Genomic DNA, 25,604 nt, shown 5'->3' with positions numbered 1-25,604 from the left:
TAGATTCTCGTCACCTTTTACATATTGTATTAAATCTTCTCTCTCTTCATATATTCTTTCGATTTCCTCATCATCCGCTGAACTAGTAGGCATATAGACCTACACTATTGTGGCGGGCATTGTTTGGTGTCTATCTTGATGATAATAATTCTTTCATTATGCTGGTCGTAGTAGCTTACCCGCTGCTCTATTTTCTTTTTCATTATTAAACCAACTCCAGCATTACTCCTGGTTGATTCTGTGTTGATAATTCGGTAGTTGCCTGACGAAAAATCCTGTTCTTCCTGCCAACGTACTTCACTTATACCAACTACATCTAACTTTAGTCTATCCATCTCTCTTTTCAGATTGTCTAACCTACCACAACGATTCAAAGTTCTAACATTCCACGCTTCGATTCGAAGAATGTCAGTATCCATCTTCCTGATGGTCGCCCCCTCTCGTGTAGTTCCTACCCGGAGATCCGAATGGGGGATTAGTTTACCTCCGGAATATTTTACCCGGGAGGAAGCCATCATCAGTACATCATTCATACAGAGAGAGCTGCATGTCCTCGGGAGTTAGTTATGGCTGTAGTTTCCCGTTGCTTTCAGCCGTGTAGCAGTATCAACACAGCTAAGCCATGTATTAAGAGTGATACTAACATTTAAAGAGTACCAAAGAACTTCCTAGAATTTATATGTTATTTAAGACTGACAATTCAATTCTTTTATGACCTGTTGGGGTTTTCATATTGATTTATTTAAATTTTTTAGCCAACATAGGACTACTTTAGTCAGGTTTATGGAGGTTTTTCTTCTTTTTGTCAGCCCAATACTGTTTCATCCTTCCTGAAGGTAATTCTTTTTTTTCTGCTTCTGGAATCAATCTTTCTATTCTCTGCTTGTTGATTTTTGTCTGTAGTCCAGTGTGCTTATCTTTCGATATCTTCAGTATATTTGTTTTGTATTTTATGATGATGATGATGCCTGTTGTTTAAAGGTGCCTAACATCTAGGTCATAGGCTTCTAATGGTACAAAATATAATTACAAATTCAAAGTCCATAATCTTCCCCGACCAGAATTCAAAACGTGAGGACGAAGAATGAACGGATGGATATGAATTTAAAACAATCAGTGGATCCGAACTGCAGTGCCTCACATTCACAGAAACTGGCGTAAAACAATAGTAGTACTGACCAAGGGACTGCTTCTAAAGCACAATACTGAATCGATGATGCTTGCAATCTAAAGGGGTCCAAAATCCAAGTCATCGGCCCCTCATAATGGTACTTATCGCTAGGAAAGTAGAACCATGGTATTTGTCATGGTGCGGTACTAATCAAAAATATCGTAGACTCTCGGTATTCCACACATTATGGTACTACTCACAGGTAATGAAATTCATACATGTAATGCAGACCTATGGCGTTTCACACATTGCGGCACCATTTACAGGCAACACAAACCTATGGTGTTCATCACATAAGTATACTAACCATAGGGACTCATACTATCCCGTGCTGTTCCTCATATAGTGGTTACTAATCATAGGCAAGCCAGAAAAATGGTGTCGCTCACCCATGATCTCACTCATATAGTGGTACTACCGAATTTATGCGAATAATCCCCGCACCCTAATTTTAGGACAGCATATTTTGAAAAAAAATTGAATGTCAACACTGACGCAAATAAAACCCGTAACCCCAATTTCGTGTGTCAATTTTTTAAAAATATATGTGGAGTTTATTCGCGTAAATACCCGTATTTACGCAAATAATCCCCGCCACCGAATCATCTCTGCACCCTAATTTTAGGAAGGCTCATTTTGAAAAAATTAAAGGCCAACACAAATAAAACCCGCACCCCAATTTCACATGTCAATTTTTTTTAAAAAATGCGGGGATTATTCACGTAAACACGGTAATTTCAGGTACTGTAAAAGCCGACAGTGCACTCTAAGTGGGGGACTGACAGCACGTTGCTCCTGCGTGCTATTAAGTGGTGGTGGTGTTGGTGATTATTGTTTTAAGAGGAAGTACAACTAGGCAACCATCTTCTATACAATACTAATCACAGGGGTCCAACACTTCAAAAAATGAAGATATCGGCCAAAGGAAGACAAGGGCCACGAAGGGCGTGAAAATGAAAGACTCCCTAGCCCTCGCAAACCTAATAGCGTCGGGGTCGAAAAAGGACAAGAGTTGACCAAGGGAGGTCGGATAGGATAGATGAAAGTGAGGAGCCTGGTACAAGTAAGTGGAAGCAATGCTAGTACTCAGCTGAGTGCCCTGTGGTCGCCAACCCACGCTTCCAAGTTCAAAGCCCCTGGAGCCCCTTCTAGTCGCCTCTTACGACAGGCAAGGGATACTGTGGGTGTTATTCTACCGCCCCTACCCACAGGGGGAGCGTGCTATTAATCACAAACATATTTGGTACCTAACATAATGGTACTATGCGTAAGTAAGAGCGACCCATGGTGTTTGCCACATGGTGGTACTAATCACAAGTAGTTTCATAGTTCTAATAAAATCATCCCTTGGTCGCTCCTTTTAGTCGCATCTTATGACAGGCAGGGGATACCATGGGTATATTCTTCATCGGCGTCCCCCACCCACAGGGGATTGTGTGTTTGGTCCGCGAGAGGTATTTTATTTCCCTCAAGTCCACCGGCAAGCGAGTTAGGACCTCCTATATGCCACCTGGGATGTGCCACGTGGGAGTATCACCTCTCCTCCTGCTACGCCAGCGTAGTAGGTTTGTGGTTTTTTTATTTTAAATCTTCTTGTAATATGTAACTCTCTCATGTCTTGTGTAAGTTCTGTGATCCATCTAATATTACTCTTACATAATTTTTCTATTAATTTTTTACTGATTCTATTTTCTGGTGACAGTATCAGATGCCCTAATAATGATATTAGTTTTTTTCTTTTCATTGTGCTAGTCACAGGTTCTATCTCTTTATAAAGTGTTTTATTGGAAGCTAGTCTCCAGACTCCATTTACTTGATAATTTTTATTTAAACAGGTTCTCACCATTCTCCTTTCTAACTTGATACTCTATATACTGCAACTGTATTTGTTGTTCTGAATAATGTTTCACATGCATATGTAATTTGTGGCTGGGTAATTGTTTTGTAGTGTTTCAATTTGGTTTCCATTGACAGACAATTTTTATTATATGTATTCTTGGCAACATGCTGTGCTGTAACCAGTTTATCTATTCTATTTTGTCATGCTGGTTTCTTGTTCAGGTTATATGTGATTATTTCGGCTAAATATTTAAATTTTTCTACAATTTTTATTTCTTGGTCTCCCAGCTTAATTTTGTTTGCAAGCAGAAATTAAGTTAGCATAATTTTTTTTTCAAATGAAATATTCAGACCAATATTTTGAGCTATTTCCTGTAAAGATTTTATTTGTTGCTTTGTTTCCTGAATATCATTGGCATGAAGTCCGGCTCCATGGCTAAATGGTTAGCGTGCTGGCCTTTGGTCACAGGGATCCCGGGTTCGATTTCCAACAGGGTTGGGAATTTTAACCATCATTGGTTAATTTTGCTGGCACGGGGGTTGGGTGTATGTGTCGTCTTCATCATAATTTCATCCTCTTAATGACGCGCAGGTCGCTTACGGGAGTCAAATCAAAAGACCTGCACCTGGCGAGCCGAACTTGTCCTCTGACACTCTCGGCACTAAAAACCATATGCCATTTCATTTCATTTTCATTGGCCAGCAGAGCTAGATCATCAGCAAATCCTAGACAGTTCAAACGTATGTTATCCTTCTGGGTTCCAATTTTTATATTTTGGAGTTTTTCTTCTACCATTCCCTCATAATGTACTCTTAGTGGATAGTTAAAAAGAAGAGGTGACAATCTATAACCTTGTCTTAAACCAGTTGTTACCAAGAATGGTTCAGAAAGTTCTCCTCTGAACTTAATTTTAGAAATTGTATTAGTTAAGAGTAAGTTCAATCAGTTTGGTTCGCTTTGGGTGAAGTCCAAAATGTCTTAAAATTGTTAATAATGATGGTCTGTGGATGGAGTCTTAAGCTTTCTTGAAATCTATAAATGTTATTGAAAGGGGCTTGTTTCATTTTCTGTAATATGCCATGACTAGCTTCAAAGTTATTATTTGTTCAGAGCAGCTTCTCCAAGGTCTGAAGTCTCCCTGGTATTCACCTAACTGTTCATCAAGTTGTTCTTTAATCTGATTATATAGAATCTTAGAGAAAATCTTATACGTGCAGTCAAGGATGGAAACACCTCTATAGTTGTCTGTATAACTTCTTTAACCTTTCTTATGAATTGGATTAATTATAGCTGTTGCCCACTGTTCTGAGAATTTTTTTGGTATCCAAATCTTTTGTAATATCATATGGAGGGATGTCCAAGTCGCAACTGTCAGTGTATTTCCACATCTCTGCAAAAACTTGGTCTTCTCCACATGCTTTGTAGTTCTTCATTTCCTTAAGTATTGTTTCAACTTCTTTTGCTGTAGGTGGGTTTATATTTTCTGGTTTAGTTTCTATCAGGGTATGTGTATCAATTAATAAGAGCTTTTCAGGTTCATCACTGTTCAAGAGCTTGTTAAAGGCTTCTGCCATGATTTCTGCATTCTTCTTATTGTTATGCGCTATTTTTCCATCTTTATTTTTCAACAATAATGTGTGGGGATTGTATGTTTGCAATTGTTTACCAAATGCTTTTTAATAATCTCTAGAATTGGTTTTGTAATAATTTTCCTCCATAGAGTTTATTAAATATCTTTGATATTTTCTCTTAATTCTTCTAATAGTTCGGGTGAATTCTTTGATATTCTTGAGGTTAGTGGCGTTTTCTTCTGTTTTGTGGGTCTGAAATTTCAACCAAGCTTGATGTCTTTTTTCATGCATTCTATCACAATCAGAGGACCACCAGGTATGTCTTTCCTTGGATTTAATGGAGCTAGATCTTCTGCATTCTGTTTAAGAATTGGTATTAGGTCATCTAAATTGTCTGTTAGTCCTGTAGTTCGTATTCTTTCCCAATACTAGGCATTCTGGATTAACTGATGAGGGTCGTATGTCCTTTTCTCTCCAACTCTGTTTTATCTTTTTCTTCTTAATGGAGTAAATTTAATCTTGATTTTAACTAAGCAATGATCTGAACCAGTGTCTGTTCCTCTTAGTACTTTGACATTGTGGATTTCCTTGTGAAAGAATTTGTCCATACATACAAGGTCTAGCTGCCATTCCCCTTTTGTCCAATCAGGATGTTTCCAAGTTTTAAGTTTGTGTGGTTTTCTTCTAAAATATGTAGATTTGGAGATTAGTCCATGGGTTCTGAAAATTTCTATGAGACTTTGGCCATTTCTGTTAGTATATTTATGAGGAGTCCACTTTCCTACTATATCTCGATACTTCTTTTCCTTACCCAGTTGAGCATTAAAGTCCCCTATAAGGATCTTGATGTTATTCATATTTATTTTATTCATTGTCTGATCAAGGAGATCCCAGAAATTATTGACTTCTTCAGAGTTTTTTTTAGGAAATTTTTTTCATTAGTCATTTTTGAGCATGAGCAGTTTTGATAGTGTCAAGTTTGTTTGTGGTTTGTAAAATTAGAATTGCAATTCTTGGTGAGATGGCTTTAAAATAAATTACAGAATCTATTATTTTCAAATTTACTATAAAATTACGAAACTTAAAATAAGAATAATAGTTAAACACCACCTTTCCAATACTAATCTTTCCTTATATTTAGGATATAAATATTCTAACAGGCGTTGTAAGATGGGACATGTTTCGCTTAACTGTTGGTTTTCTTTTTTTTTTTTTTTTTGCTAGGGGCTTTACGTCGCACCGACACAGATAGGTCTTATGGCGACGATGGGATAGGAAAGGCCTAGGAGTTGGAAGGAAGCAGCCGTGGCCTTAATTAAGGTACAGCCCCAGCATTTGCCTGGTGTGAAAATGGGAAACCACGGAAAACCATCTTCAGGGCTGCCGATAGTGAGATTCGAACCTACTATCTCCCGGATGCAAGCTCACAGCTGCGCGCCTCTACGCGCACGGCCAACTCGCCCGGTGCTTAACTGTTGTAAGCATCATCAGCCAAAATAAAACTTAGCCTAAAGTTAGGTCAGGGCCCCGAACCTAGTGTCCTTAAAATATATGGCACCGTAAGAATCAACATTTACATTTAGAAAATCAAAAAGGCTTAAAACTAGTGTGAAAAAAACATAGAACGTTGAAACAGAGGTTAAAAACAGAAAGTACAATACGGAGCTGGTAGTGAAATAATTAAAACCAGTAGGATATCATTGCTACCAGTCAGTCAATCAGAATGTTCAAACATAAAACAAGAGTGAAAATATATGACTATTCATCATGGCTAAGTGAAAAAAAAAAAAAAAGAACGTAACCGTGTTGCCAGAGGTTAAAAACATAATCAAACTCATTGCTACCAGTCAGTTAATAAGAATGTTCATACAGAACAAAAAATGATGATTATATTCTTTTGAATGAAGAAATAATTAAATCTCGCTCTTGTATAGATACGTGAGTCGGGCAAGAGAAATCACATGTTGTTGCAGACATGGAGTAGTAACACTTCAAACAGGATTGATCACGCCTGAAGTCATTTATTAGGTAGAGGCCAGTATCCACTTCATCCAAAACAATGGTTAATGCCGAATAACAGGTGTCTTCATTTTACTGGGAGTTCAAGACCAAAACGGAAAGAATAAGATGCAAAGTGCGTGAACTGAAGTCTGTTATTTGGCTTTAACCATTGTTTTGGCTGAAGTGGAGATGTTTTCAAGAACCACTTACTAGGCCACTCAGCCGTTGCCCATGGTTCATGAACTAGGATGTGACTACAGTAACCCACACCATGAACCTTATCATTTATTATACTTTATTATTTTCATATCCGTATTGATAAAATTCATGACTGTAAAATGGGGTAATTCCACCTAACCAATGCTGCTTATTAAAAGTACAATGTATTTATGCTTAAAAATACACTATTTGCAGTACCAGTTTTGATCTGAATCTATCATCCTCAGCTGCATTAAGAACATGAGATAAAACAACATGTACAAATCACTGAAAATTCCTTAGTTTAAGAATGTGATTAAAAAGCACGATGAACAACATTAATAACAAGTTCAATAAAATTTGAATTGTGTCCAGGGTTTCTTATAGTGCCCGTTACACCTGTTGTAAGTTCTGCCTTTTTTGTAGTTAAGATGCATTTAAAAGTCATTTGCTATGAGGTAAGAGTTGAGTTTAGTTTCTTATACTGTACAGTACCATTATAGCGAGAATTTGCAATGGCAAAAAATTTACTCGCTATAACGGGCTGTCGTTATATCCAATTTTTTTTGTAAAAGTCAGGAAAATCCCCATACACATTAAAATCGGTATGAAACAGCTATCAGCTTGTTCAAAACTTGCATTTTCGTGGATGATATCCACACTACGGCTTACTTATTTGTTGTTTTTCAAAATCTGATACGACGTGAAAGTGTATGTTTAATTTCATTCTGAAAAAATTATAATACCACTCCAGAGGCCTCGGTGGCAAATGTTCTAGTTTCCTTCTTCAAACAGCGTCACCTAACCTAGCAGTATATATATCATGAAAACATATTTCAAACGCACGTAGAGAAATGATAACCTCTTCACTACAAATTTACATGAGAACAGCCTTTCCAAAATTTACCTACACGCGAGAAAATATAAACTATTCTCTAAATCAGTAATATACCCTGCCATATTTTGAAGTGTATCACATTCTTACTTAATTTCAGCACATAACATTAAAATGAAGTGATAGTTTACTTTAGTCTTTATTTCTAAGAGTTAACAACTGCTATCAGCCACGTTATTTATGCTTTATAATGAAAACGTGTTATTTTTTTCATTTTGAATTTTCCTTTAGGGAACAACAGTCTACAGGTATTACTAATCGAATCCAATATCACCTTCAAATTTCGACGAGGGAGTTCGCAAGTGTACAGTACATAGTGATGGTACCAAAGATGATCGATCACATTTTTTGCAAATGTTTCCATTTTCTTTTTCAAACAGCGTCACCTAACCTAACTTAACCGCGATGTACCATGAAAACATATATCAAGCGTCAGTAGAAAAGTGATAACCTTCTCACTATAAATTTACATGATAACAGCCTTTCTGAAATGTAACTAAATGCAAGAAAATATAAAACTAATCTATGAAATCAATGATGCACTCTGCTATATCTTGAGGTGTATCCCATTCTTAATTGCAATATTTAGCATTAAAATCAAGCAATCGTTTACTTCAGCCCTTATTTTTAACAAGTTAACAACTACTATCGGACACTTTATTTCCACATTTCCTCTTTTATTTCCATTTTTGTTTACAGAACAGCAGTCGACGGGTATTACTAATCGACTCTGACATCGCCTTCGAATGCTGACGAGAGCGCTCCCTAGTGGACATAGCAAGGAAACGATAATGAAGATGATAGACCGCATACAATATAATCGCTGCATGCATAAATAACAGTGTATGTATGTTGGGTATTCAGCCCAAAGGCTGGCTGGATCCTCCACAGTTCCACCAACAGCTGTTATAGTTAGCCTAGCTGTCACTGAAGAGGCATACTAGGGAAACGAGGAGTGAGGTAGTTTCCCATTGCTTTCCTCACCGAGCCAGAAGATGCTATTACATATTAGTCTGCCAAGCCCACTGAAATCCATACACCAACCAACCCTATGAGTGATATTTTCACACCATTCATAACAGGGACTGGCTGCATAAGGAATGGTATTACTAGCATCGCTCATACCTCGGTCAATTTCATATTCCAAGTGACTAATCTCATGTTTTAATCCGTATTGAAATCTGTTGATATACAATAATAAAGTTTTATTATGAATCCACCTGTTCAATACATTATAATGTTGTCACATTTAAAATAACTTCATTAGTTAAAAAGTTATATATGGGACATGTTTCGCTCTCTTATAGAGCATCATCAGCCAAATCTGAATCTCGAATAATTGTTATTTACTTAAATAATGACTTAAGAACTATTAGAACATTTCTGACAAACTTAAAACTTATTCTATTAGAATATCATAAAATATAAAATCTTTGTATACATGGCTTAATTACATACATTTACATTCACCAATCCAGCCATTTTTCAAATAACTAATCCTATCAAAAAACGAGATGTGAATGTAGCATTCAAAACACAAAATACAAACAGAAACATTTTTTTCAACCACAATAGTATAAATTCCAAAAATAATCCTTATCTAAGTTCTGGCATCTATAGATTAACATGTGTAGAATGTAAATGTTCATATGTTGGCCAAACTGGCCGTAACTTCCTCACAAGATACTTAGAACACGTTAATGCTACAAAGCACAACAAACATTCTGCGATGAGTGCTCACATGAGAGAGTCAGGCCACCAATTTACAACCATAGAGAAAGACCTAAAAATTATAAAGAAGATAGAAAAAGGTAAACTAATGACAGAATTAGAAAATATTTATATCCACTTAGACCAGTATTTCAATAAAGAAAAAAATTTAAGTGACGAAATTGAAATAAGAAATCCGTTACACGAACAATTACCGAAACTATTAAAGACGCTTAATCTAGAAAAAAGTAATTTTGCCAAAGTTTTCATTCCCAAAACAACTAATAATCATCCAACATTAAAGAACTCAACCCCTCCCTGCGCTCCTACTAGACATTCCCCTTCCAAAACCACACCCACAAACATTTCTCCTCCTACCCCTACTCCCTCGCCTCAACCCCCAAAACCTCACTCTTACAACACAAGGAGTAGACACAGAACAGTCACCACATAACCTCGGACAACACCAAACCGACAAACAGCAATTGAAGGGGTAAGTGACGTTTCTAGAAGCACACTCTTAACTAGCAACACAAATTCCGGTTACTTACAAGATTCCTTTTCTTGTTACAGACATTCAACAAGATAAACCAAGCAGCAGCTTTCAATACAAACGTTTATTTACGTCCCTTTCAATCATCCTTATCAAATCCATTAGTTCAACGAACGGTCATTGACATCTATAAGAACATATCTTTTCAACAGCATTCGCCGAGGTCATATGACAACAAGCATTTAAATTTCTTGAAGACCAACATTTATCCTGTTACAAGTTCAATCATCAAATTGACGATAATTTGAATCTTTATAGACTCTTATCCACAAGGGATAAATAACTTTTTTACCAGATCTCATTGCCAAGAAAATCCTCAAACTTAACTCCTAAGATTGATTTTCACGTCTCTCTAAGATTTTGGACATGATATATATATTTTTATTTTATTTTATATTTTAGCACTCTCTCTTCCATAATTTTAATGTATCTTCCTATTAAGCATATGTAATTAAGCCATGTATACAAAGATTTTATATTTTATGATATTCTAATAGAATAAGTTTTAAGTTTGTCAAAAATGTTCTAATAGTTCTTAAGTCATTATTTAAGTAAATAACAATTATTCGAGATTCAAATTTGGCTGATGATGCTCTATAAGAGAGCAAAACATGTCCCATATATAACTTTTTAACTAATGAAGTTATTTTAAATGTGACAACATTATAATGTATTGAACAGGTGGATTCATAATAAAACTTTATTATTGTATATCAATTTCATATTGTCAAAGCCAAGGATGAGACTGAGACCGGGCAATGAAAGTAACAAATTTATTCTAGCCTATACTAGAAGACATAGTGCACGGTAAACACTACATCTCACCAGCAAAGGCAATGGAAAAAAATCGTGCATGCTTAATCGCTCATAATATTAGATGCGTCAGTGATAGGGCTCTCACTGTAACCAAAGGATAATACATAATTTAATATAGAAACATTGAAGGGACAGACAAAAACTGTCATTATAATGGGTTCTCAATATATACCATACTCGCTATAACAGACTTCTAATGTATACACAAATACAGCTATGGCCAGGTGGGCTGTGGGTGTGCAAGAAGCCAGTCGGCTGGCTGGCCTTGGCTCAACCGCACGCGAGCAATCAGGTTTTATATGGAAAATCCTGTATATATAAAATGTTGCTCCCGCTTACTAAATTCAAATTTTGAAGTCCCTCATTGAATATTTTGATCAATCCCTGCGCATTTGTCAGTCCAATTGGACCTACAGCCAATAACATGTACGCATCTTAGTGACACAGCAGGTATCCAGTATTTTATTTCATAAACAGTGGAGCAATGAAAGACTCTCGTTTCATCACCCACGATCGGTTTTATTCACTAACAATTTGGAAACTTGAGTCCAGAGAATGGCTGCTGTCTGTTTGCCTTTACATTGGTTTGTACTGTATGGTATTTGAGTGAATGGCATTCAGTTGCTGACAAATGCTGTTTAAAACATCATCCCAGTAAATTCTATTGTGCTAGTATAGTCTTCACTTCTAATGTCAAATAGACATTGGTATTGCTCATAAAGCTCTACAAGTTTCAAAACTTGATTTCTCTTCCACTCCGAGAGTATGAATCTTCCTGTAACCGCAAACAACTGCAAACATTTTTTTAAAGCTGATCTCTGAACCATATTCAAGTGCCATCACTCTGGCTAAGATTAAACAAATGCTTTAGTGGTTTAGTAACGTGTGGTCCTGATAGTGTCATTAAAGAATACCTACTTTCATTCATTCTGTGATGAAAGCTTGCCTTATAATGCTGTTCGCCTATATTTTAATTAGGCATTATCTGCATATTTGCAATGGAAAGAAAGTGCGGCAAATAACAAACAGTGTACAACTGAAAAGACTTTAACATGGGAGTTAAATATTCCTCAGTTATGCTAAACTGATTAAAACTGCTTTTGAAGATGGTAAAAGTGCTAAAAGAAACTGTAATCACCAGGGTCAGTTTTCAGAATTAAAAGTCCTCCGAAAATGGTTTGAACAAGAGTGAGCTTCAAACATGCTGTCAGATAGTACTATGGTTCAAGCTCAGGCAACACATTTAGCACAGAAGATGGGACTTGATGATTTTAAAGCATCTAATGGCTGATGAGCCAAATTCTGAACCAATTTCTATGGTGTCAAATATAATGGAGGCAACTGATATAGGGATGCAATATGTGTGTGTAGTTTCAAAGTTGATGATGACATAATGACTTTACTAAACAAGATGGACAGTACAATTTTAAAATTAAAACCAACAAAGCAATCAACCATATATATGTATTTCACAACAATATAAATATTTGTGTTTGACTGTGAGGTAAATACTATTTGATTCAAAGTTCATATATTGCAAATTTCGTGTTTTTGTTATGTTTTCCCATCTATGATATCCAAATTCTTGGGTCCCTTCACAAACATACTAACAAGATTCCAATGTGTACAGAAAGGTAGGAACAAGAGCCTTTGCGTGTGGTGGGCCCACTGTAATAATAGCCAGTATGAGGCATAGAGGTCAATGATCCACTGCCTGACCCAGGAGTAACCTGGAAAAGGGTGATGTAAGAAGAAGAAGAAGAAGAAGAAGAAGAAAAAGAGAGGAGGAGGAGGAGGAAGAAGAAGAAGACGAAGAAGCCTGAATAGGAACAAAACAGAATAGAATCAATACAATTACAAGTCAGTATGGAAGAGAGAGAAGTAAAAAGAAAACACAAAAGGTCAAGGGCAATTTCCACATCTTCATACGCTGCTGTATTCGTCTTTACTTAACATTTCTACAGGGTGACCAAAAAGTTCATCAACATTTGATGAGGCAATACTTCACGGAATAATGAAGGTAGAGAGGTAATATGACACATATGATTGGCAAGACATGGGGTTTTATTGACACCAAATTTAAGTACACAAAATGACAACACATGGCGCTTCATACAATACACAAGCAATAATTAGCACAATGATCGAGGTTTATCTAAGACGATGTTCTTTATAACACATGCACAACATGTTACCTATCCTTCATCAACAATACCTGTAGACGAGGGACAACGTTGTGAACAGCAATATACAGCACACCTGTAGGTATGATGAGAAATTGCTGTAGGATGTTGTCTTTTAGCATCCTTAATGAGGTCAGACAATCACGGTAGACTTGTGACTTCTTGCGTACTTTATTTTGGTGTCAACAAAACCCCATATCATGCCAATCATGTGTGTAAATTATTAACTCCCTACCGCCAATATTCCATGAAGTATTGCCTCGTCAAATGTTAATGGATTTTTGGGTCACCCTGTACATCCATTTCTTCTCAGCCCTCGAAGATGTCATTTCTGCTTTCCAGCTTTATCAACACTCACCAAGGAGCTGTCCTAATAAATTTCCAGTCTTGATGTGGGAAATGTAGGGTACGAACAAAGCCAGGTAAACACAGGACAGGGGAAGAGACAATGAATGAAGGAGAAAGCCACTCTATTTGAAGATAGCAATGTATGAAGATGCAGAGACTCTCCTCGCCCTTTTGAGTTTTCTTCCCATTTCTACCTCCTCTCACACTCACCTGTCATTGTACAGTATTTATCCCTTTCTGTGTACCTTTCGATATTCCTAATGGTGTAAATGTCTTTAAGAGAATGCCTAGAACTTACCTATCCCCAATCATGAGTGTTCGTTTTGGGTCAACATTGTGCCTCTTTACAATGACATCACGGATGTAAGAACTTGGTTTTCCAATTTTAAATGCCGGTCTTCCAGCACAAGCCTCTACCGCAGCAACAATACTTCCAGTTCCTGAAAAAATTAATGTTCATTTAATAAGAATGAAAATAATCCATATAATTGAAGTCTCAACTTGAGGAATAAATAGATTTTAATTTGTAAATATTAGGCCTATATTTTTACTTGAAAGAATAATATTTAAATAAGAGCAAGAAATTTAAATGGAAGAGCAATGAAGCAAGAATGAAAATGTTCAATGATCTGACACAGAAAGATCTATATACATAAATACGAGAAGATTTGTAAGAAAATCAGCGAGAAAAATAACTGCAACGGAGAACAATTGCTACAACTATGGTATGGTGTGAAGTCCACAGACTTCAGACATCTACCTAGGAAACAGAAGACCTGGATCTCTCCCAACACTATCCAAAATGTGCCATTCCACTATTCCAGAAATACAAATGAATGGAGTCACAATGAACGCGATTACTGACAATGAAATTAAACATAATGAATGACACTGTAAAATGTCATGGAAATTCAGAGTAATGCAATGTCAAAATATATAGGATCGTAATGGCAGTGAAAGACAAAGCAAGCTTAGGAAGCAGACGTACTGCAACTGAGAAGCAAACTGAATCTTGTAAAATATAAAGAAAAAAGATAATTTAAGAAAAAGAAGTTATTATCCTCGATAGAATAACAAAATAATGCAAAATAGAGAAGAATATTAATATAAAACGTGTTTTTAATATATAAATATATATATTTAAGATACGTGACAAAATTTGGTTTTCAGCCATACTATAGACGGAAAGAAAAAAGCTTTGTCCAGAGAAACAAGCAGTTCGTATAACGCAATATCCATGATGATGATGCTTGTTGTTTAAGGGGGCATAACATCTAGGTCATCGGCCCCTAATGGTACGAAATGAGACGAAATGGTATGACGATTTAAAAATCCATAATCCTCCACTGACCAGATTTAAAAATGTGAGGACGAAGAAAGAATGGATGAATATGAAGTTAAAACAATCAGTGGATCTGACCCGCAATCCCCAAAATTCCCAGAAACTAGCATTAAATAATAGTATTACTGACTAAGGGACTGCTTCTACAGCACAATACTGAATCTATGATTCTTGTAGTCGAAACGGGTCCAAAATCTAGGTCATCGGCCCCTCATAGTGGTACTTATTACTAGGAAAATAAAACCATGGTATTTGTCAATATTGCGGTACTAATCAAAAGTAGCGTAGACTCGTGGTATTCCACACATTATGGTACTACTCACAGGTAATGAAATTCTCACATGTAACACAAACATATGGTGTTTCGCACACTGCGGTGCTATTTACAGGCAACGCAAACCTATGGCGTTCCTCACATAAGTGGACTAACCAGAGGGACCCGCACTATCCCGTGGTGTTCCTTACATCGTGGGTACTAAGCATAGGCAAGGCAGAACCATGGTGTCGCACATCCCGTGGTGTTGCTCATATAGGGGTACGAATCACAGATACTGTAAAATGCATCCTGAGCCACACACAATCGCTACTAATCACAAACCTATTTTGAACCTAACACAGTGGTACTACGTGCAAGTAAAAGTGACCCATGGTGTTCTCCGCGTGGTGGTACTAATCACAAGTAGTTTCATGGTTCTAATAAAATCATCCCTTGCGTCGCCCCTTTTATTCGCCTCTTACGACAGGCAGGGGATACTGTGGGTGTGTTCTTCGTTTGCGTCCCCCACCCACAGGGGGTAACGCAATATCATCATTCTGCCATTCATAAAGCAATTTTAAATAACACATAATTTGAGATAATTGCAGACATCTTGGAGGTCTGATAGAAATTAGAATTATGAAATGCAATCTTAAACGAAATCTAATTGTTATAGTATGTTAGAAGGCTTTGATATCATTCATATGTTACAGCTGATTTCATCATGTATTTTATCTTTGTGATTGAGCAATTCAAGATCCATCTGGCTCTCTAAGAAGACATGAGACGGGCTACCTGGACAAACCTGAGCTGGACCAACACTGCAGATGATACCTAGATGACCAGCCACACAAGATGAACATCACTCACGATTGTGGAGGATGAAAGAGCAATGATTTCACTCTGGAAGCGAAGGAAAAAAGATAAGTTTCTTAAATAAAATATATATAGATTGGTAGATATTAACATGAATTGATGAGTTGTAGTCAAAGCTTGATATGTTTTACTGTTATTGTCTTCAAAATAACATAAATTGAGTTAGATTCTCGCGAGTGATTTATTTATTATATCGATATAAAAGGAATAGAAGGGAATAGGTAAGTCAAGTGTGTAAACTCATGTTGTGATTTTGTTGTGTTGGTAATTGGTTGACATGCAAATGTGTCCTCCTCCGAGTCAGCTGAAGGTGGCAGTTTATTAGTGTGTGTGTATAATGTGTATAAAATTTGTAAATAAAACAGTGTACACAACTGACAGCATCTCCTGTGTGTGTCTTTGTGATTACGACAAATGGCGACCATGTACAAGACTGAAGAATAATTTTTGGTAGTGAATACTAGTGTAAGTGGAAATCAGGAGAAAATGAGAGTGATATTGGAAAATACGTTTGTAAAACAACTTCGAGACAAACTCGCAAAACGAAATCTTCCGACAAACAGCGGTAAGAGAACAGTAAAGACATGGCTAGAAGAGACCTCACCAAAAACTGTGAAGATCCTGAAAGGTTTTTCCGTCAAGGCGGACGAACATCCGGACTCATCATTGGAAGAGGAGGTAAATATGACCACAATGTGTTCCAACTTAATGAGCATGATCCAGACACTCAATAGTAAGATCTCCGATGGTAATTCCACCTAACAGAACAGATTTCACAAGTTTATTCTGCCATAATGGGACAGATTTCTGACAACATTTCGAAAGTAAATGACAAAATTTCAGATGTTAATTCCACCTTAACAGAACAGATTTCACATGTTAATTCTGCCTTAACAGAATAGATTTCCAAACAAATTTCAAAGGTAGATGAAGATTTCTCAAGCTAATACAGTTTTAACCAGACAAATATCTCAAGTGTACACGCAGGTTTACAAAGTAAAGCAGGGCCTAGAATAAAAAAAGTCACAGATCAATTCCCAAATTAGTGATGTCAGTAATCAATCAACACAGCAGATAACGGACATCAGTTCAAAACTGGGACAGGTTGAGCAGATCGATAGTAGGGTAAGCCAGCTGGAAGGGGTCATCTAGAACTTCAAGAAGGAAGTGGAAATCCAGGTTTCCGGCATCAAACAACAGGTTGAGGGGAGAATTTCTACTGTTGAGGGAAATTTTGGAAGCCATATTTCAGTCGTTGAGGAAAATGTTTGGAGCCCTATTTCTGCCATTGAAGGAAGGTTAGAAAACTGGATTTCAACCATCACAGGAGATGTTCAGAATATGAGAGAGACCATCCTTCATGTAGTAGAAGATAAATTAAATTGAAGAGGACCTATCGCCACACCTTCAACCCCATCAAAACTAACTGGTAATACAGGACACCTAGACCAAAGGTGATTATACAGAGCCTTCCAGAATTTCACGGGCGACTGGAAGAGAACCCGACTAGCTTCACTGAGGGATTGGTCAGTTTACTAGGAAGGTCTAATCTACCAGAAGATATCATCGTTTAACTCGTCACACCGCAGTTGAGGGGTCAAGCCGCTAATTCGTGGAATAATTTGAAGGGCTTAAACTTAAATTGGACTGATTTTACGAGGGAATTCTTTGCTAGGTTTAGTTCTGAAGTGGTGAAGAGCTCTGTGAAAAGGAAGCTACTGAATGATGCACAACCCAACGGCATGAAAGCTAGCACGTTCATCCTCCAGAAGTACCAGCTCTTCAAGCAGCTGCATCCTGAAGGAAGCGAGAATGAGATCTTACCAGATATCGTACAGCTACTCCACGATAAGATTAGACCCCTAGTGAAAGTATCGCAACCGAGATCCTTTGATGATCTGCGTAGAGTCATTGCCCAGTTGGAAGAAGAACATAAGAGTAAAGCCACGGAAGAGACCAGCTCAGTTAGGAAATGCTACCAGTGTGGAAATACGGGACACCTGAAGAACAAATGCCCAACTATGGCATCAGAAAACTAGGCCCAGCCCATTCTAGATCGAGGGGGGATGGGACCGGGAACAGGAATGCGCCTCAAGACCCGACAGACAAGCAGCCCTGGTAAGTAGGAAAGGGATTGGTCAGATTGTGAGCAGCACAGGCCAACCTCACCCATTTCATCTTAAGGATACAGAACAAGAATTTTTCAGCCATACTTGACAGCCAAGCAAGCCACTCATTTGTAAATGGGTCTGTTGCCAGATTACTACCGCCTATGAAGTCTCACCATCTCGGAAGGGTAGTGGGAGCAGCAGACGGGGCAACATAATCCCATCCAAGGACAGACTAACCTTACCGGTAAATGCACGGACCTGCCTAGTGTAATTAATGTTGCAGTGATTCAGAACCTAATACCTGACATTATATTAGGTCATGACTTCTTGGTAGAATACAAGATAATTCTAGACAATGCAGCTCATGAAGTCTTTTTGGGTAAAGACAGGCGCCTGAGTGTTGCCTGGCATGATGGAAATCTCCAGACTCGCAATGATGTGTAAGTCGACTTAGACCTGGGAGATATCCAGTTAACGCATCTTCAACCAAGTGCGGAAGAGAAGATGAGACATGCCTTAAAGGACTTTCCAGAAGTCATCACCAATAAAATAGTACGTACTACCACTGTAACGCATACCATTGACTGCAGCACTTTCTCACTCATCAAGCAACGCCCATATCCAATCAACCCGGATAAGCCCAACTTCGTTATTCAGAAGATTAAAGGGATTGAAGGACAAGGTCTCATTGAACCTTCTACATCCTCTTGGGCTTCGCCTATTGTCCCACCAAAGGAGGAGGAGGAGGAGGAGAAGAAGAAGAAGAAGAATGGGGAGCATCGACTGTGTGTGGACTTCAGCAGGCTGAACGAGAAGACCGTTAGTGACATCTACCCCATGCCTGACCTGAAAGACTCACTGAAACATGTAAGCAGATCTAGGACTATCAGCACACTGGACTCAACTCTGGATAGTGGCAAGTGCAGGTCGAGGAAAGCTCTAGGCCACTGACCGCCTTCATGATACCAAGAGGATTGTACCAGTTTATAGTAATTGGACTGAAGAATGCTCCTGCAACCTGCATGCAACTGATGGATAAGGTATTGTCAGGATACGTTGGAGATTTCTGCCAAATGTATCTTGACGACATCCTAATCCACAGTTAAAATTGAAATAATAAATAAAGAGGTTCAACCTATTCAATAGAAAAGAATAAGAAATGCAGTGATTACATTCTTATTTAATGTCTACCCCCGTCACTTTTATATCGCCTCTTCTACTGATCCAGAGTGAACTTGATCTTTTATTTTCTTTTTCCTATGCATTGTTTTTCATGTTTTAATCGGCTGATGATGACCTGGACTAGAGTCAAAACCGGTACCACTTCTACTTATTATTAAATAAGAATGTAATCACTGCATTTCTTATTCTTTTGTACTGAATAGGTTGAACCTCTTTATTTATTATTTCAATTTTAACTGTGATACTTTTCAATACGGAACAATGAAATTTTTATCTTTAAATCCTAATCCACAGCAAGAATTTTCAAGAACACCTTGAGCACCTGAAGAAAGTGCTGGAATGACTGAAGATTCATGGACTGACTTGCCAACTGGAGAAGTGCCACTTCACCCAGTCTCACATAGAATTTCTTGGCCATGTCCTAACATTTGAAGGTTCAGAAAGGCAACTAGAGAAGAATCGAACTATCGAGGAAGCTGAACGCCCGCGGACCGAGCGACAAGTATGTCAGTTCCTTGGCTTGTGTGGATGGTATAGCAGCTTGGTGCCACACTTTGAAGAGAAGGCAAAACCACTCACCGATCTATTGCATAACAACCACCCGTTCTGATGGACCAGCAAGGAAGAGGGGGCATTCCAAGGCCTTAAGGCTGCGATATGCAACGCTTCTGGTCTAGCCCATCCCGACCCTCAATGGAAGATGTGCCTGCAGACGATGCCAATGACTCTGGCTTAGGAGCGGTGTTATTCCAGGAGAGGAGTGACGGCGGAAGGGACATCGAGTATGCCAGTAGAAAGCTACTTCCCACCAAACAACACTACCGCACTGCCGAGGAGGAAGCATTAGCCAAATTAGACAAATTCAGAGGCTACTTGGAGGGAAGGAAGTTCCAGCTGTACACCGATAACATAGCTCTCAAATGGCTGAACTTGGTCTCTGGCTCAAAATCTAAACTGATGCGATGGGCTCTGTTAATCGCAAAATTTGATTCGGATGTGTGTCAAGTCCCAGGATCGACGAACATAGGAGCAGACAATTTATCTAGGCACCTGGAGATGGAACCTCAAGCTAGGAGCACCATTGTCGAGAGGGAGTTCCACAAAAAACCCCGAGCAAACCCAATAAACCTATTCTTATGATCATCAAGAAGGAACTTGATCTAGGAGTAATCAAGCAATGGCAAGAACAAGACAAGCCCTATAGGACTATGACGCAATGGATTAGAAGACAGAACACCGATAGTTGACTCGTCCTGAGGGAATTCAAGATGTGCTACAAGAACTTTTGGGTCGATGGAGGACTCTTAATGTACAGATCTCACCTCTCTGACACGCCTGCAGTAGTGGTGAACCCTAGACAGCACACGACGGACATCCTTGAGAAGCTTCACAACAGTACTAAAGCTGGACATCCATGAGGTGAAGAGACGAGACATATCAGTCTATTCAATGAAGATTCTTCAGGTTCAACATGCGGAGAGACATCCTTGACTCTATGAAAGGATGCTACATCTACGCGTGCACCATAGCAAGCAACAGGAAGGTAGATTCCAGTCAGCGAGGAAGATGGCCACAACGCCCTTGGGAGGTCATAGCCGTGGACTTGATGGGTCCTTACCCTAGGACACCAAGGGGTAAGACGGGACTCCTAATATTCACCGACCTCTTCACAAGATGGACTGAAGCCTTTCCGATACCAGAAGCCACGACGGGATGCATCACCAGTCTTCTACAGGATGAGATATTCAACCGCTACAGTTATCCACGGTGCATTCTGTCAGACAATGGGAGTCAGTTCACATCAAGGAAGTGGCAGCAAATGATGACTGAAAGGGTGTGGAGCACTGGACCACCCCTATTTACAACCCAAGGGCCAATCCACTGGAAAGGCAGAACCAGGAGCTAAAAAGGATGCTATGGGTTCACATAATAGACAAGGAATATCGACTGTGGGACCATCAAATACCGCAGTCACTCTTTGCCCTGCGACGACGCATCAACTGTGTCACTGGCTATTCCTTGGTCGACAGCTCTATGGCACCGGGTATTGGGAAATTCGTCCCCCATCCACTTCTAGTCAAGATGATGCAGCTGTTTCCCTAGCACGGTGGCCAAGTAAGCAGCAGCAGGACATCAATGAAAAGCAAGCTTTGGCCGAGAAGAGATCCCTTACACAGGCCAATGCGCAAGATGTCGAAGAGACCCATATTTTCCTACCAAGCCAACAAGTGCTGCGACGTAACCACCCAGTCAGTAATAACATTCGTGGGTTTCACGCAGGTATCGCACCTAAGTGGGTTGGTCCCATGGAGGTCGATAAGCAGCTGGTCCATGGGGTCTAATTACTAAAGACCAACCCTCCTGTCAAGGTCCACGCATCAGAATTGCAACGAGTCACCCAACCACTGCGTATACAGAGTAAGCCTGGTACTGCCACGGGTCCACCTGGAGGAGAGGCTACTGATGACACAGCACAATCTGGTCATGAGGAGAAAGCATCGACTACCACTGAGGAGGAGGCTGGTGGCAAGGTGTACCAACCCCCAACACAGCACGATCTGGTCAAGAGAAGGAGAGCACATCCAGCGACGTCGAGGAGAAGAGAAGATATAATCTACGACCAAGGCAAAGTCAACAAGTGTGATAGACTGTTGAAATTGTTTCAAGTTATAGGGGGGATATTAATGCAAGTGTAATGGACTAGTACAACTTGGAAACAATTCTCTAAATCCATGGGTAACTAGTGAAAATATCGAGCTCAATTAGTAGGTATTATGTCCGGCACCATGGCTAAATGGTTAGCGTGCTGGCCTTTGGTCACAGGGGTCCCGGGTTCGATTCTTGGCAGGGTCGGGAATTTTAACCATCATTGGTTAATTTTGCTGGCACAGGGGCTGGGTGTATGTGTCGTCTTCATCATCATTTCATCCTCATCACGACGCGCAGGTCGCCTACGGGTGTCAAATCGAAAGACCTGCACCTGGCGAGCCGAACTTGTCCTTGGACACTCCCGGCACTGAAAGCCATACGCCATTTCATTTCAGTAGGTATTATTATTATTATTATTATTATGACTTGTGAGGAGTGGATATTAAGTTGTTTCCATCTCTTATTATTCATTCATCCAACTTTGCTAATTGGCCAACTAAGGACCACGATAAGCCTTGCTTTACATTCTGGCATTTGTTCATTTTTCGCTTGATCCACATTGTCTTCATTAGCTCACTGTGTTTAGCACGACGTTCTTCGGTTCATTTAGCACCAGTTGCCTGTTTTTTTGTCCCGGAAAGTCCCAAAAGTCTTGATGGCTGCTCTGAAAAGATTTCGGTCGTGTGCATCTTCTGCTTGTAGGCCCAGTTCTTTTAAGATCTTTCTTGACATTAACGTACCATGGCATTGCCATTTTTGGTTTTGAGTCAAATATACTGAAGATACGTTTCGTCCATCAAGAGTCAATCATCCGTCGTATATGACCGTAGAAGTGAACTCTGCCTTTACACATTGTGTTCGTGATCTTCTCTGTCTTAGAGTATACTTCTTGCCTGGATTTTCTAATGTAGATGCCATTTTTGTAGCTTGGATCAAGTAAGATGTGTAGGATCTTTCTTTCTTCTCTAAATCTGCAAGCAAACATTTCTCGGACAGGATAAAGCATTCAGATGCATACAGGATACTGGTTTGATGACAGTGTTGTAGTGACGAATTTTTGTGTTCAGGGAAAAGCACTTCTTGTTATATATGTTGCGGGTGGTTTGGAAAGTGACTTCCATTTTCTTGATTCTTGCTGCTATGGCCTCTTTGTCAAGTCCATTTTGCTGAATCCATTCCCCAAGGTATTTAAATTTACTAACGCAGTTCATCGTTCCATATTTGGTGTTTAGTTGTGCCGTATCATCTTTGATATTTGACCTACTTCTGTCTTTTGAAAGGAAATTTGTAAACCTGTTTGTTCTGCTACTTCCTTCAACACATTGATCTGTTCTGTTGCACTTTCAAAATTTTCTGTCATAAGGGCTATATCACCAGCAAACGCTAAGCAATCTATTTACACTCTGTTTTTCTTTGTCCCAATCCTAACGGGTTTGTAAAGGTTTCTTTCTTTTAACGTCTTTCGCCACTCATGTATTACCTTCTCAAGTACGCAGTTGTACAAAAGAGGTGACAGCCCATCTCCCTGTCGAATGCCTGTCTTGATATCAAAGGATTCAGAGAGACAACCTTGGAATTTTACTTTGGATTTGGTATTAGTTAGTGTTTCCTTATTATCGCCAGCAGCTTTCCCTCGACTCCCATTTCTGCAAGAACGTTAAGCAACACATCACAGTCGATAGAGTCGTATGCTTTCCTGAAGTCTACAAATGTAGATACATAGGTTCGACCTCTCAGCATTTGGTATCTTATTATGGTTTTTAGGTTAAGTATTTGTTCTGCACTTGATCGGCCTTTCCGAAAACCTGCTTGGTATTCCCCGAGTTTGTGTTCAACTTGCTGTTCTAGTCTTTTAAGGATGGATAGTGACAGGATCTTATAGGCTACTGACAGAAGATAAATTCCATGGTAATTGTTCACATCTCTTATATTCCCTTTCTTGTGTAAAGGATGGAAGTGGTGGTGGTGATTATTGTTTTAAGAGGAAGTACAACTAGGCAACCATCCTCTATATAACACTAATTAGAGGGGAAAATGGAAGGGGCCCGACACTTCGAAAAATGAAGGTATCGGCCAAAGAAAGACAAGGGCCACGAAGGGCGTGAAAATGAAAGACTCCCTAGCCCTCGCAAACCTAATAGCGTCGGGGTCGGAAAAGAACAAGAGTTGACCAAGGGAGGTCGAATAGGATAGATGAAAGTGAGGAGCCTGGTACAAGTAAGTGGAAGCAATGCCAGGACTCAGCTAAGGGCCCCGTGGTTGCCAACCTACGCTCCAAAGTTCACAGCCCCTGAGGCCCCTTTTAGTCGCCTCTTACGACAGGCAGGGGATACCGTGGGTGTTATTCTACAGCCCCCACCCACAGGGGGAGTAAAGGATGGATCAAGGCTTGCTTCCAGTCCTCTGGTAGTTGTTCTTTTCCCCATATATCTACAATGGTTTGGTGTAGAATGTCAATTGTTTCTTCCAGGGCATATTTCCACAGTTCTGTATTCATTATTATTATTTACATAGTTATGTACAGACTTTATTTGGTATAAATTGTGATTGTATCATTTATGATTTGTGTGTTGTATGACCTGTCTTGTGTAACAAAACATGTGAGGTTATGTCACGATACATAAGATGTATGTATATTAATAAGACTTTATTTAATGTAAGAATACATAATTAATAGTATATAATTTATTATTACCTGTAAATATGATGTATAAATCCAATGTAATGTTGTGCAACACAGGATAATAGTCCAGAACAATGCATCTTTGTCACTAGAACTGTATATAATGTTCTATTCGTTTGTACATAGGTTATTGGAGACTCGAGAAGAAACATATCAGATGTAAGGCCTTTCAGGCGTTTGCTCTATTAACCAGCGTTTCGTCTTAGGTCCGACACTAGACTCATCAGAGTGGGATGTGTCAGACCCTACACACCGACGCTGGGGTGTATGCAGGTGAACTTATCAGAAGCCCTTATAAGAGGCACAGTCTGATAACTGCATATGGGAGATAAATTTCCACAATGGAACCACTGCCCGCCTAGCAATTCCGAATGGAAAATTCTAAATTCCCTAATTCGTAATTCCCTCCATGGGAATTTAGAATTTTCCATTCGGACTCGAGAAGATATGAGAAAACATGTTGTATCGTACTTTTCTAGAAGCCTGGCCAGGCAAGGTACATAAAGAGACAGTCTTGGTTGGAGTTGAGCTGTTAGCGAGACTTGTTAGTGAAAGTCGTTAGTCAAGTGTGTGAACTCGTGTTGTGATTTTGTTGTGTTGGTAATTGGTTGACACGCTAATGTGGCAGTCTTCTTCTTCTTCTTCTTCTTCTTGTCAGTTCAGGATGGCAGTTTATTAGTGCGTGTATATAATTTGAAAATAAAGCAGTGTACACAATTGACAGCATCTCCTGTGTGCGCCTTTGTGATTACAACATAATCAAGAAAAAATTCAGTGGTTGAACAATGCTGATCTGAATAACTGGGACCAGCTGAAGGAGGCCCTAGCCATGACGACCAGTGAACTCACTACCATCACAGAAAAATGATGTATGTGTGAAAGACTGAAGACTATGCAACAGCCCAAAGAAAAGCAGCATGGCTGAGATGAAACTCCCAGAAAACTAAAGAAAACTGGGAGAAATTCTTCAAACAGTGGTAGCTTACAGCTAAAAACAATCCAAGAAATCCTATGAGCCTTCACACACAGACAACTGACCCAGACTGAACAGAGCTTTACCAAAAATAACTCCAGAGACTTTGAAAAAAATTTCCCACAGAATCTCAGTAAATACACTCCAACGAACATTCAAATTAGAGACTCTCAGAGCAAGGTGGTCTACAACAAGGACAACTGCTACTTACCAGCTGAGTACTTTCAGAACCTGTTCAACTGTTAA

The 25,604-nt window shown here is 39.1% G+C and overlaps 1 protein-coding gene across 1 annotated transcript in view; it reads right to left on the bottom strand.

The window, feature by feature from the left end:
• The window catches only part of LOC136872182 (glycerol-3-phosphate phosphatase), a 76,689-nt gene that overhangs the window by 8,323 nt on the left and 42,762 nt on the right, over positions 1 to 25,604 (bottom strand). The window contains exon 5 of the mRNA XM_067146021.2: positions 13,585 to 13,726. Coding sequence (XP_067002122.2) covers positions 13,585 to 13,726 — 142 coding nt within the window. The remainder of the gene's footprint in view (positions 1 to 13,584; positions 13,727 to 25,604) is intronic.

Source organism: Anabrus simplex, chromosome 1 (assembly GCF_040414725.1).
Source record: "Anabrus simplex isolate iqAnaSimp1 chromosome 1, ASM4041472v1, whole genome shotgun sequence".
NCBI classification, from domain to species: Eukaryota; Metazoa; Arthropoda; class Insecta; order Orthoptera; family Tettigoniidae; genus Anabrus; species Anabrus simplex.
This window is presented reverse-complemented; position numbering and strand designations above follow the sequence as displayed.